Source organism: Myodes glareolus, chromosome 26 (genome assembly GCF_982192425.1).
Source record: "Myodes glareolus chromosome 26, mMyoGla1.1, whole genome shotgun sequence".
NCBI lineage: Eukaryota > Metazoa > Chordata > Mammalia > Rodentia > Cricetidae > Myodes > Myodes glareolus.
In genome coordinates, this window is record NC_142051.1 from 45,649,567 (window position 1) to 45,664,943 (window position 15,377).

Genomic DNA, 15,377 nt, shown 5'->3' on the forward strand with positions numbered 1-15,377 from the left:
TTAAAGAAATAATCTACAAAATCTAATTAATTTGTGTTATATGTACCTGAGAGTGGAGCCTTCTGCTGGTCATGGGCAACATATCAATTGCAACATCCCCAAGGATTCATTCTCTCCTAGTAGCGATCAACTGCCAATAGCTCCAATTAGGAAGACCTTATTAGCTCCTCCTCCCTTCATACTGGAACAATGACTGCTTGATTTTTCTGGAGGTCTTGTGCTTGAAACCACAACTCCTGTGAGTTCAAGAGTGCAATATCCATGTCATAGCTAGATGGCAGAATTTCACAGGACTCCTCCCCATCTCCTAGTTTTTATCTTTCTGCCTCCTCTTCTGTGATGTTCCCTGAATTTCGAGACAGGGGGTTAAAAAGATCCCTTTAAGGGTTTAATATTCACAGTCACCTATTCTCAGCACTTTGACTTGTTATGAATCTCTTCACTGAATGTTACCCACTGCAGAAAGATTTTATGACTAGGGTTGAGAGTAGCCCAGGTCTATGTTTATATTAGTCAGGGTTCTCTAGAGTCACAGAACTTATAGAATGAATCTCTTTCCTCTCTCTCTCTCTCTCTCTCTCTCTCTCTCTCTCTCTCTCTCTCTCTCCATACATACACACATACATACATACATACGCATACACACACACACACACACACACACACACACGGGAATTTATTGGAGATGGCTTAAGAGCTGCAGTTCAACATGGCTAAGTGTTGTGAAAGGAAAGTTTACAAATCCAGTAGTTTCTCAGTCTCATGAGGCTGGATGTCTCAGCTGGTCTTCTGTGTATGCTGGAATCCTGAAGAAGTAGGCTCCAGTGCCAGGGAAGCAATGGATATGCTGACAAAGTAAGGACAAGCAGGCCAAGAATGAATGAACCCTTTCTTTTTACATTGTTCTTATATAAGCTTCCTTATGTATAGGTTTCCTCATATATAACAGAAGGTGTAGCCCAAATTAAAGGTATCCCTTCCTGCTTTAAGATCCTGATCAAAGGTATATTGTCTTCCTGCCTCAAGGTTTGGATCACTTGTATGCCGGCCACTTTTGGGTTTTAGTTTAATCCAGATACAGTCAAGCTGACAACCAAGAATAGCCATCACAGTGGGTATAAACACAAACATAATATTTAGAAGGTACTTTGACATGACCATTTAGCAAGAACAACAACAATGACAACAATAATTTTTACCTTAGGGTCTATGACCCTCCCAGCTATGGGCTTTTGATCAGGCGTGAATTCCCTGCAGTGGAACAGGTCTCAAATCTATCCAGAGACTAGGTGGTTATTCTATAGCCATCATGTCACTATTGCACTATTTGTCACGTTGTCCCTGGTATGCCAGTATTGTAGCATGTATGTCCCAGCGCTGGGTAAGATAACTGATGCTTTTTCCCTCCAACAGCCTGCATAGCACTTTCTGGAATCAAGGAAGCTGTGCTGTAGGGAAGAAGATTCCAAGTGGGCTTGAGATTCATTTATCTATGTTGTTGAGCAAAACTGTGTGATGTCTTCCACAATAAGGTCTTACCATGTCCTTTTCTCCACTAGTATTTTTGTCATATTTATTTATTTTTTCTGCCCTTGAAAGGATTGAGTTGACTGTCTGGAATCATTTTTTTTTCATTGCCTCTCTAACTCAGTTATATCCTAAAATGAAAATTAAGGATGCTGCATTCATGAGGTTTAGTGACTTTATTTTTATGCAGTGTATTGTTTAGCACCTATAGCAGAATTTAGAGCATCATAGAATTCAGTATTGTATTAATTAATGGATGAATGAACGGATCAACAAACCACCTTTGTTTCAGAAGAAGTTTGTGCTATATTTCATGACTGGACAACTGTTGTTGACAGACGGAAAGAGCTACAAAGAGACTAAATGCTTTTATACACAGAATACACACAAAGGCATGGAGGTGGAGTTTGAGGGAAGGTTTTGGCAATGATAGGCTTGGTAGACTCTTATGATAATGAGAAATTTAAATAAAAGAAAATGAGATGGGGAAGTGGAATGGCATAGCTCTAGGTGGATGGTGAGCCCCAGTGTCCAGTGAACTTTTCTTTCCTTATTCATCTGGAATTAATTTTCAGTTGGAAAGTTTAGTCAAATGGCCCCTGTATGCCTTGCTTTCAACTCTTTCTCTCTAGTGTGTTCTTTCTCTCTAGTGTGTGCAAAACAACATGAAAGTGACAGAAAAATAATTGGAATAGATTTTGAAACTTTCTTCAAGTGTATTTGGCAGGTTTTACTCTAGGGAAAAGAAATTCCATGGAGAAGTTGGTCTCTTGGTTATAACATGAGGGCTGATTTACTAAAAACAGTTCTAGTATGTGGGAATTCAATTGCAATGCTTGCACTTGGTGTGGGTGGGTAGTTATTTATTGAAACAGGATCCAGAGACTCTGAGTTTACTATTCTTAAGGATTTTGTTTCTTCAAAATTACAAATCTAAATGCAGGTGCTGTGTATTTTCCCCTTTTGTGATTTAAATTAGACTCTGCCTACTGTGCTTTCTTTTGAAAAGCTGCCAGGATCCTTTTGATGATGTGTTCTAGGAGACAAAGCTGATTTCTTAACTACAGTAACAATAATCACCTCATATCACCAATGATAGCCTAGTACTTTTTGACAGAATGATAATTTCTAACACAGTACCCAGAAATTATTAGAGTGTGTTGGAAAGACATTTGTCTCCTCTTATCCGGTGCCACCTCATATACAAAAAGAAGGAGTTGGAACAATCTTTCTTTAAATTCTTTTCAACACTACCCCCAGAGTAGCTTAGTTGAGTATGAACAGAGGGTCTTCAATCAGCTGGGTGATAATAGCCAACAGATCTTGCTTGCTCCAGGACCAGCATTTTCAGGCAAGAAATCCAGTTATCTTCTCACTCCAATTTTCCTAAGTTCGAACAAACCGTGAGTAGTGATGTGTTCCAGCAGGGTACCTAACATCATGCTGACTTGGAGGCACACTGAGTGTATTTGAAATTCATGCTATTCATTTTTATTTGTTGTTCCAAGAATGTATAAGAGCATATCAGTTGTTCTGATATAAAGGTAGGTGGTGTGACTAGAAGCAAGGTGCAGAGTTTCCCAGCTGACATAGGATTTTGGGCTAGTTAATTTTTTTTTATTAGAGCCATAAGAATTCACTTTCCAGATGAAGAGATGGTTGAGTAGAGAATAATGAACTAACTTTTCTTATGGATATAAAATCCATAGCATGAAATGTGATGATACTGAAATTCCTTTACAGTTATGTATACTATAATGTACTATTTGGGGATTGCCAAGTTGGGGCCTTTATTGGTAGAGGTTTTTTACTTCACTCCAAGGTCAGTCACATTAGTACATCAAGGGATCTCATATTTTTCATTAGTTATGGTCTATATTCTCTCATTTGTTCTAGTATGAAGCAAAGCAGGAGATATTTCTTACCATCTCAGTGGCAGAGGGAATTTGAATGGGTGAGTGGGGACAGGGAGAGGAAGAAGAAGAACAGATAGGAGAGAGAGAGAGAGAGAGAGAGAGAGAGAGAGAGAGAGAGAGAGAGAGAGAGAGTCATTTTCAGAGGCAAGGGTCATTCCCAAGGGAGTTATGGATGAAGCCTGGAATACTGTGGAGCTCCACAATTCTTCTATCATCGAGTGATGTCTTATATTTGTTCTAGTAAATTTATCTTAATCTCTGTAATAGATCAAGATTAAATTGTGTTTAAGCTCACAGAAGAGTTATGTGTTTATTTAGGTAAATATACCTAAAATTTCTAACAGTGGTCATATTTAATTTGAACTCTTCTCTTATACCTTTGTCTATGGATTCTGTTAATGAATGACTGTCTCATTTCTTCTTTTGGTCACATTGCTTGCTTACTCAATAAAGTTAAGAGAGTATGGTTCCTATTTGGGTAGATATACATTCCCACCATAGGTTTGCTATGTACTTAGATGATTTAATTTATCCTGTTGTAAAGTGGCATTAGTTCACACATTCTATGTTTATGGGAAACTTAGTATAACAGCTCCCGCCCCCAAGAAAGCTGAAGTAATTCAGAAGGGAGGCACTTGAGTGAGCAGAAAGCATTGCCTTGTTGTTGATGAAGATGATAAGGGAGATGGTGGTTTACATCTGTCCAAAGAGCTGTTGTGTAGTTTACTTGTGAGTTTGAACAACATATGCACACAGGCATGGCAGCATTGGATATACACAAACACAGAGAGAGATGCTCCAAGGAAAAAGCATGCTATCTGAATTACTCTTGAGGAGGAGGAGCAAGTAAGAACCTACTTTGTGCCTAGTCTCTTCTTCTAAGTCCACTCAGCTCTCCTACAGGGTGTGGCTGAAGTGTATTTTTACTCTAACAGGGAAGAAAAATCTCTCTTCGATAGTCTTTACCAAGTTGTGTGATTGAAAATGAGTCTTCTTAACAAAAATAAAATGATTTGTTGTGTTTGGTGATTTACAATATGTAAATACTGTGGCTTTGACTGACATAAGGATATCAAGGTGGTGCTCTTGAATGTGGAGCTTGGGAAAGATTTTTTGAATGGTTGTGATACACTGCCCCCAATACTTGTGTTGGGTTAGAATTCTTTGCAGTTCACTTGTGGAAGTGCCTGTGTATCCATTTGACAGTAGTTTGTTCTCTGGTCTTCAAGTCAACAACTAAACATGAGGCCAACCATAACTTCCAGATTAGTACTTGCTATCTCTTGTTTGCTAATCATCTTTCCCAGTAAAAAACTGTTGATCGATTTTTACAGTGCGTATTTCTTTTTATATTTTATTGGAATTTACTTGATAACTGTGAGATATTTTCACATGCATTAATGCATTAGTACAACAGGAAATGGATACTTCTTGAGAAAGAGAAGGAAGAAACAAAGAATAGAGGGGAAGAAATATGCTAATTCCTCAAGAAGAAGAAGAGGTATCAGAATACAGTAAAGGAGTACAAATGCAGGATCTTAGCATGAATGACTGCCCAAATTCAGAATACGTTGTCATAAATATGTACCTGAAGCTAGAAAGAATGGTCCTGGACCCAGAAGTGACCTTTGCCTGTGTGGTCATGAGCAAGCAATCATTCCTCTTAATTTCTGTTTTCCAGTGATAAAACTAAGTAAAGTGTAATATAAAATGTTAGAGTGCCATGTTGAATTCTGAATTAAGATCTATTGGGCTAAGGAATGATTAGTAAGTGGTTTACTTCCTCTGAGATCCTGTAAATGGTGTTAACTGGTGCTACATTTTTTTTTTAATTTCAGGCTCGTCCCTGCCTGATGTCCACTACTCCTGAACTGAAAACATGGGCAAGGCAAACAATGTGACTGAACTGATCATCACTGGCCTTTTCCAGGATCCAGAGGTGCAGAAGGTGTGCTTTGTGCTGTTCCTTCCCGTGTATCTGGCCACAGTGCTGGGCAATGGCCTCATTGTCACAATAGTCAGTGTCAGTAAGAGTCTGCGTTCCCCCATGTACATATTCCTCAGCTCTTTGTCATTAGTAGAGATCTGTTACTCCTCTACTGTTGTCCCTAAGTTCATCACTGACTTACTTGCCAAAGTTAAAACCATCTCCCTGAAGGGCTGTCTGACTCAGATATTCTTCTTCCATTTTTGGGGAGTTGCTGAGATATTTTTGCTTGTGGTGATGGCCTATGATCGCTATGTGGCCATCTGCAAACCTCTTCATCACATGAACATCATGAGTCATCAAGTGTGTTGCATGCTGGTGGGTGTTTCGTGGCTGGGGGGCTTTTTACATTCTCTAATTCAGGTTCTTATCACTATTCAGTTGCCCTTCTGTGGTCCCAATGTGATTGATCACTACTTTTGTGATCTCCAGCCGCTATTCAAGCTGGCTTGCACCGATACCTTTGTGGAGAGTGTCACTGTAATGGCTAATAGTGGCTTAATTGCTCTGTGTTCCTTCCTTGTCTTGGTGTCTTCCTATGTCATTATCCTTGTCAACTTGAGAAATCATTCTGCAGAGGGGAGGCGCAAGGCCCTTTCCACCTGTGCCTCTCACATCACTGTGGTCATCTTGTTCTTTGGACCTGCCATATTCCTCTACATGCGGCCTTCCTCTACTTTTACTGAAGACAAACTTGTGGCTGTTTTCTACACAGTCATCACCCCCATGCTAAACCCCATCATCTACACACTCAGAAATTCAGAGGTGAAAAATGCCATGAGAAAGTTGTGGGTCAGAAAAACATAGGGATGCTAGTCATGGGGAAGGGGAATGGGCTTAGCCCTGCCTCAATGAGAGAACAGGACCGTCCTAGTTGACTTCACAGGAGAGGCCTTAACTGCTCTGAGGGGAAGATTGGAGGTCAGACTGGGGCAAAAAGAGAGGAATGGGAGAAGAAGAGGGAGGGAGAACTGGAATTGGTATATAACAAATAAACAACTAAAAAACCCTCTAGGGATGGAGTGAAAGACAGCTAAAGGAAGGAATTTATTTTAAAATGTGTAACTTATCATTGGCATGAATCTATTTTCTGTGAGATATTAGAAAATGGTGGTCATAGACATAAGGATATCACATTGCTCCTTCTGTGATTCTTATAAATAGGTCCAAACTCCATGGTAACCTAGTGTCACATGCAAACACAATGCTGATCTGCCTCTCTGGAAATTTATGGAACTTGATTATCTTCCTGATAACTGCTTTTATCATGCCTTGAGTGATGTGAATATTCAAGCCAAGTAAAAATGTAAAGCCCATTAAAAATTTGTAGGTTTGGGTCAGCCCTGAAAGCATAGATACAAGTAACATTTTACAGACTGAATGGGTTATATTTAGGAATATATATGTATATAAACACATGTGCATACAATAATGATTAGTGAAAAAAGAGGCTATGAATTTGAAGGAGAGAGGGAGAAAGGTAAATTGGAGGATTTGGTGGGAGGAAAGGGAAAGGAGAAATATTGTAATTAAAAGAATAAAAAATGTACTTTTTCTCCAAAATAGAAAACGTGGTTTTAAATGAAACAGTAACAAATTTATGGGGTAGAGTATAATAATCTCAATACATGTATGAAATGTAATCTATCTGATCAGATAAACTGTCACGTGTATCACCTTAATTACTTAGCATTTCTCATGTTGGAAAAATTCTTCATTATTTCTACTATTTTGAACATTTAATTATTGTTGACACTTGTAATTATTATGAAGCAATGGAAATCATTAGGAGAAATTCCTTAACCCAGCTGCACCCAGTATAAGGTAAATATTTTTATAAATACTCTTTGAGTAAATTTACTCTTTGCTTTAGTTATTTAAATACCTCAGGATAACAACTTAAAAAGGAAGTTCTTTACATTTAACTTAGAAAGGGAACGATCCAGAGGAATTAATCAGGAGATATTGGGGGATAAGGCTAACAATCTGATTATCCCTTCATATGGGGAAAATGTATCATTTAAACTGCATCCAAGGATTTTTCTGTTATTCTGATTGCTTCTTAAGATCTTGTATGATACCAATTATGATCACTAGACAATTCCTGTGAACAATTTCAGTTCTTGTGACATTTTGGCATTTAAGAAATTCCTTTAGGGCATCTTACAATGGCCAAAATTTATAAATGAAGGTGATACTAAAAATAACATACACATTCCAATTTGATCAGCACCATTTGTTGAAGATGATGTCTTTTTTCCAGTGTCAATTTCTGTTCTTGTTATAAAAATAAGGTATCTATAGGTATGTGAATTTATGTCCATATGTCGAAGATTTCAAATAGATCCATACTCAGCACCCTGGACAAAACTCAACCCTATGTGGATCAAAGACCTCAACATAAAACCAGATACACTGAACCTGATAGGAAAGAAAATGGGGAACAGCCTTGAACATATTGGCACAGGAGATGGCTTTCTGAACAGAACACTGTCAATACAGGCACTAAGATCAGTAATTAAAAATCAGGTCCTCATAATAATGAAAAGTTTTTGCAAGACAAAGAACATATCATGAGAACTAAGAGTCATCCTCAGAATGGAAAAAGATTTTTACTAACTCCACGTCTGAGAGAGGACTGATATCCAAAATATATAAAGAACTCAAGAAGCTAAGATATCCAAAACCCAAATAATTCAATTGAAAATGGGGTATAGACCTAATCAGAGAATTTTCAATAGAAGAAGTATAAGAAGTTGAGAAATATTTAATAAATGTTCAACATCCTTAGCTATAAGGGAAATGTAAATCAAAAGCATATTAAGATTTCATCTTATACCTGTCAAAACGGATAAGGTCAATAACACAATGCTGAAAAGCATGTGAAATAAGGGGAGCATTTATCTATTGCTGATAGGAGTAAAAACTTGTACAGCCACCATGGAAATCAGTATGATAATTACGCAGAAAAATAGGAAACAATTTACCTCAAGATCTAACTAAACCATTCTTGGGCATATACCCAAAAGATACTCCATTGTACCACAAGGAAATTTGCTAAGACATGTTCATTGCTGTTCTACTCATAATACCTAGAAACTGGAAAGAACCTAGATGTCCCTTAACAGAAGAATGGAGCAAGAAAATGTGACATATTTACAATGAAATATCACTTGACTGTTAAAAAATAAAATCATGAAATTTGAAGGTAATTGGATGGATGGAACTAAAAAAAATTCTTTCTTAGTAGAGAGATGGAGCATCTTTGGTGTCACTAAGTCTTAAGAATTTTCCTCTTTTTCTTTTTTGTATGTGTTGGTTGAAGCTGTAGGCGAATAGTGTCTTTATTTTTTATTATTATTAAAATTTTCACCTCCTCCCCTCATCCCATTTCCCTCCTCCTTCTCCCTCCCCTCCCTCTCCCTCTCCAGTCCAAAGAGCAGTCAGGGTTCCCTGTCCTGTGGGAAGTCCAAGTTCCTGACTTGATATTTAGCCAAGATAACAAAATGCTGAGCATTGTTTTTGGTTTAAAAGTTGTATTGATGCAAAAGAAAAATTGTATTATTTTTTTCCAGAGTTAATGCTGGAAGGTGGGAAAACATGATCCTTTTTGAAGTATATTAAAGACGGCTCAAGCTATTTCAGGCCGGCTACTTGTGAACTTCATCTGGTTGTCAGATACTTCTTCACTTCCGTGTCCCTTTCCCATTTCAGGACATGAACCCAGATGTGGCAGAGCAAGACATTTATACAAGAACATGATACAGAGAACAGGTCACTTAAAAAGTTTAACATCACAACCAGTATATGATCATTAGCGCTAGACATTAATTTTGTGTGATGACTGTAGCCATGTCTGCATGTTTGTCTTTCTGTTCTCTAGATCTTCTCATGCATGATTCCTGCAGCTTCAGCACTCTAATTGACAGTTCAAGGCCTTTTATGGTTTTACGGTTCTTCAAAGTCATATCTTTTTTATTTTGCATTGTTTTTAATGCATAATGATGTACCTGGCATATCATAGGTATCAATTAATATTTTATAGTAAATTTTTTGCTGTAATGGCCTCCGTTGTATATTATGCTAAATCCTTTCCACATTTTCTTAATGCACACTAACAGTTTGGCTCAGAACTAGACAGGTGGGGATATGCCCCTTTTCTTGGTCCATTGCTTGCATTATAGCATGTTAGGACTGTAGGAAGTTGATAGTGAAAGAGTTTCCCATTCTTCTGCAGGTTTGATTTCGTCAGCTAAAGCTGACAGGATTTCATCAGTGACATCTAAGAGTCTGGGTACTGCACAGGTTGATAAGGTCTACTCTAAAAAACTACCAACATTTTCAGATATTACCTCACCTACTGAGGGTTGAGACATGGTGGGTCTGTTGAGAGCTAATTACTCACTCTGTTCTATTCTCACTGGAAGAAACTGTGGAGATTAAAGGAAAATATTTTCCCATTGTTTTTCAATTACTTCTTTTATTTTTGAGATTGTAATATAATTATCTCATTTTCTACTTCTCTTTCCTCCCTCCAAATCCTCTTATATACCCATCCTCCTCTCTTTCAAATTTATTACCTCTTTTTTATTAATTGTTGTTACATTCATATATATATGTATGTATGTACATATAAATATAAATATTCCTAAATATAATATGCTCAGTATAACGTTACTTGCATGTATGTTTTCAGAGCTGATGATTTGTTAAATAATAAAAACCTTGTGAAAATTAAAAAGATCAAAAAACAAAGTTTCTCAGTACAAGTGACAGTCTAATTATATCACTCCAACATTGAAGAATATGTAATCTTTCCTGATCAGTCACATTAAAATATAATTTAGGTACTAAACACCACATAATTGTTTTTGCAAGAGAAACTGAAGAATACTGAACATATAGTCTTATGTTCTTTTCCTATTAGATGACTAGATCCTTCAGTTTGGACTGAATATTAACAGAGAAAAGAGAAAACTAGTGGTCTGGAGTTACAAAGTATGTGGGTGGAAAATACCGCACTGACTGGAGATAACCTAATGTGGTGGTGATCATTGTAAAAATGAAAGATGGAGGAATTGAATTCTAAATTTAATTTTAAAAAGTTTAAATTTGGGCTGGGTGGTGGAGGCACATGCTTTTAATTCCAACACTCAGGAGGCAGAGGCAGGTGAATCTCTCTGAGTTTGAGGCCAGCCTGGTATACAAGAGCTAGTTCCAGGACTGTTAGGACTGTTACACAGAAAAACCCTGTATTGCAAAACAAAATAAAAGAAAACAAAAAGTTTAAATTTTATCAATTACTTGATGTTGTGGGTTGACTTATGGGACCATAACATTTTAAAATCATTATGTGATAAGAAAGCAGTAAGAGAGGGAAGGATCCTTTTTTGCTTTTAGGAGATTCTTCAACTATGCCACACAACACTCTTATTTTCATATTATCTGAGAAAATACTCACATGGTCACCATTAATAACAAATGAGGTTGTCAATTGGAGTATTTCATTTTGTGTTCATCTAAAAATCTGAATTTAATTTTGTTCTATTCCTATCTCGGTTCCCCAATCCCAAAGAGGAAAAGGAGAGTAGATCAAAGTGTTTTCATCTAACATCAAATGTATTGCATTTTCTCATGCAACATTCTCCTCCCAAATATGATTCACAACATAATTTTCTTAACCAATGATTAATTTTATGGACTTGGATTAATTTAATAATTTATTCACCAAAATCAATTGAATATGTATTTTGTGTGAAGCTTAGTTCTAAGAGACAGTAACATGATGACACACAGCCTGAGGGCATCTCGTTGTGGAGCTCACAGCCCGGGCAAAACTTTTGCTTCAAAGCTGCTGTAGTCCATCTGGGTGAAGATTACTTTTAATAGTTTGTCTGATGGCAGAGATATTTATCTTTACTAATTCATCAAGGCCCATGCCACAGGGCTACTGAACACCTGAAATGGCATTCTTTTTTACCTTGTTAAATTATGTTTCAATTAAAGGTATTTTTAGCTACATACTGATGGATGTCAAATGGATAGCAGAAGTCTACTGGCCTTCATGTTTACTTCTGCTTCAGACCTGTTACTAATTCTCCTGGTCCGGGTTGTAGAGTTCCAGGGTGGCTCAGTGGAGAGCATCCCCTAATTTCAGACTTTTCATTTACCAGTTTCTGTTAACTCAGCTTTACCTATGAACTGTCTTATCATCCCATATGCTGACAGAGATGCCAAGGTGGTCACTGTCCTATCTCTCAGTAGTATATGACTATTACACATGAATACATGCAAGTGATGTATCTTTCAATATGTCATGTGTTAATGATTCTCAAACTGTTAGTTCTACCCAGACCTTGTGCTGGAATCTTAATTCATATGTTCAACTTTAACTATTGTGAAAAGTGCAAAATGAAGATTGATTTACAAGTATCTTTGTAATACAGTGAATTGGAGTCTTTCAGTAAATACCCAGGGATGGTAAATCTGGGTCCGTTTTTAGTATTTTTAGTTGAAAATAAATTCTTATTTTATTTAAAAAACCCAAACTATCTTTTTTCATTTTACATACCAATCCCAGTTTCCACTCCCTCCCCTCCTCCCATTCCCTCTACCTTCCCCCTCACCCCCATCTACTCCTCAGAGAGGGTAAGAAACATTGCTTTGAAAAAGATTCAAGGCCTCCTTACTATATCTAGACTGAGTAATGTATCCATCTAAAGAGAATGGGTTCCAAAAAGCCAGTACAAGCAGCATGGACAAATTCTGGTGCCATTGCCAGTGACCCAGCAATCTGCCCCAGCCATGCAACTGTCACCCACATTCAGAGGGTCTAGTTTGATCCTATGCTGGTTCCTTCCCACTCTGGCTGGAGTTGGTGAGCTCCCATTAGCTCAGGTAAACTGCAGGTGTCTACATCATGGTCTTGACTTCTTTGGTCATATTCTCACTCCTCCTACTTTTCAGCTGGGCTTTGGAAGCTCAGTCCAGTGCTCTGCTGTCTCCATCAGTTGCTGGATGAAGGTTCTATGGTGATATTTGAGATATTCATTAGTCTGACTATAGTACAAGGCCAGTTCAGGCACCTTTTCCTCTATTGCTTAGGAAGTTGAGCATGTTCTTAAGTATCTTTTGGCCATTTGGAATTCCTCTATTGAGAATTTTCTGTTCAGTTCAGTACCCCATTGTTTAATTGGGTTATTTAGAATTTTAATGTCTAGTTTCTTGAGTTATTTATATATTTTGGAGATCAGACCTTTGTCTGATGTGAGGTTGGTGAAGATCTTCTCCCATTCAGTAGGTTGCCTTTTTGTCTTAATGACTGTGTCCTTTGCTTTACAGAAGCTTCTCAGTTTTAAGAGGTCCCATTTATTCATTGTTGCTCTTATTGTCTGTGCTACTGGAGTTATATGTAGGAATTGGTCTCCTGTGCCCATGAATTGCAGGCTACTTCCCACTTTCTCTTCTATCAGGTTCAGTGTGTACAGATTTATATTGAGGTCTTTAATCCATTTGCACTTGATTTTGTGCATGGTGATAAATATTGATCTATTTTCATTCTTCTACAGGTTGACATCTAGTTATTCCAGCACCATTTGTTAAAGATGCTTCTTTATTCCATCGTATAATTTTAGCTTCTTTGTCAAAAATCAGGTGTTCATAGGTTTGTGGATTAATACCCGGGTCTTCAATTCTATTCCACTGGTCAACGTCTCTGTTTTTATGCCAATACCAAGATGTTTTCATTACTGTAGCTCTGTAATAGAGCTTGAAGTCAGGAATAGTAACGCCTCCAGAAGTTCCTTTATTGTATAGAATGGTGTTGGTTATCCTGGGTCTTTTGTTTTTCCATAAGAAGTTGATTATTTTTCTCTAAAGGTTTGTGAAAACTTTTGTTCGGATTTTGATGGGGCTTGCATTGAATCTATAGATTGCCTTTGGTAGGATTGCCATTTTTAGTATGTTGATCCTACCAATCCATGAGCATGGGAGATCTTTTCATTTTCTGGTATCCTCTTCAATTTCTTTCTTCAATGACTTAAAGTTCTTGTCAAGTAGATCTTTCACTTCCTTGGTTAGTGTTACCCCAAGATACTTTATGTTATTTGTGGTTATAGTGAAAGGTGATGTTTCTCTGATTTTCCTCTCAGCTTCTTTATCCTTTCTGTCTAGGAGGGCTACTGATTTTTTTAAGTTGTTCTTGAATCCTGCCTTATCACTGAAGGTGATTATCAGCTGTAGGAGTTCTCTGGTACAGTTTTTGGGATCACTTATGTACACTATCATATCACCTGCAAATAATGAAAGTTTGACTTCTTCTTTTCCAATTCAAATCCCCTTGATTTCCTTATGTTTTCTTATTGCTATTGCTAGAACTTCAAGCACAATGTTGAAGAGATACGGAGAGAGTGGACAGCCTTGTCTTGTTCCTGATGTTAGTGGAATTTCTTTGAGTTTCTCTCTACTTAATTTGATGTTAGCTGTCAGCTTGCTGTATATTGCTTTTATTATATTTAGATATGGTCTTTGTATCCTTAATCTCTTCAAGACCTTTATTGTAAAGGGGTGTTGAATTTTGTCCAATGCTTTTATGGCATCTAATGAAATGATCATATTTTTTTTTCTTTCAGTTCATTTGTATGCTGGATTACATTGATAGATTTTTGTGTGTTGAACCAGCCCTGAATATCTGGGATGAAGTGTACTTGATCATAATGGATGATTTTTTGATGTGTTCTTGGATTCAGTTTGCCAGTATTTTGTTGAGAATTTTTGCATCATTGTTCATGAGTGAGATTGTTCTGTAATTCTCTTTCTTGGTCGAATCTTCATGTGGTTTTGGTATCAGGGTAACTGTAGCTTCATAAAAAGAGTTTGGCAATGATTCTTCTGTTTCTATTATGTGGAACACATTAAGGATAATAGGTAGCTCTTCTTGGAAGGTCTGATAGAATTCTGTACTAAAAGTGCCTGTCCCTGGGATTTTTTGGTTGGGAGGTTTTTGATGACAACTTCTATTTCCTCACAACTTATAGGTCTATTTAAATTGTTCACCTGGTCCTAATTTAATTTTGGTATATGGTATTTATCTAAAACATTGTCCATTTCTTTTACATTTTCCAATTTTGTGGAGTACAGGCTTTTGTAGTAAGACCTAATGATTCTCTGAATTTCCTCAGTGTCTGTTGTATGTCCTCCTTTTTGTTTCTGATCTTGTTAATTTGAGTTTTCTCTCTCGGCCTTTTGATTAGTTTTGATAAGGGTTTGTCAATCTTGTTGATTTTCTCAAAGAACTAGCTCTTTGTTTCATTGAATCTTTGGATTGTTTTCTGTGTTTCTATTTTGCTGATTTCAGCCCTCAGCTTAATTATTTTCAGTCTTCTACTTATCCTGGGTGAATCTGCTTCTTTTTTTCTAGAGCTTTCAGGTATGCTGTTAAGTCTCTAATGTGAGCTTTTTCCATTTTCTTTATGTGGGCACTTAATGCTATGAACTTTCCTCTTAACACTGCTTTCATAGTGTCCCTTAGGTTTGAGTATGTTCTATCTTCATTTTAGCCAAAACATCAGAAGATATTGTTAGTTCTGCCTTCAAAACATGCCCAGATTCTGATCGTTTCTTAAAATCTTCATTAGTGCCATAGTGTATCAAGATATATTTCTCCTTGACATTGATTGGTATGATCTAACTATTTCTTGTGTTTACAGCTATTGTTGATTATTCTTGGGAGGGACTATGGCATGAGATTAATTTTCTTTGTGACTCTGTCTAAAATAGTATCTACTAGAATTTCCTGTCACTTTTAATCCGTTTTATTTTTCTAGTTACTTTTGGTTTTATTTTATTTTTACTTTTCTGTGGCTGTGATAAAATACCCTCACTAAAAGCAATTTGAGGAGGAAAGGAATCTTACAATAGCCCTGAGGAAATTTAAAGCTGGATTCCAA

General features: G+C 37.0%; 1 protein-coding gene across 1 annotated transcript; it reads left to right on the forward strand.

The window, feature by feature from the left end:
• Positions 1-5,322: 5,322 nt before the first annotated feature.
• On the forward strand, positions 5,323-6,237 carry LOC125400883 (olfactory receptor 4B1-like). The gene has a single exon (XM_085683105.2). It carries the CDS (start codon positions 5,323-5,325, stop codon positions 6,235-6,237), a length of 915 nt encoding a protein of 304 aa, XP_085539231.2.
• Positions 6,238-15,377: the final 9,140 nt, after the last annotated feature.

Coding starts and splice junctions, on each gene's coding strand:
- LOC125400883 (XM_085683105.2), top strand. CDS start 5,323: ATGGGCAAGGCAAACAATGTGACTGAACTGATCATCACTGGCCTTTTC.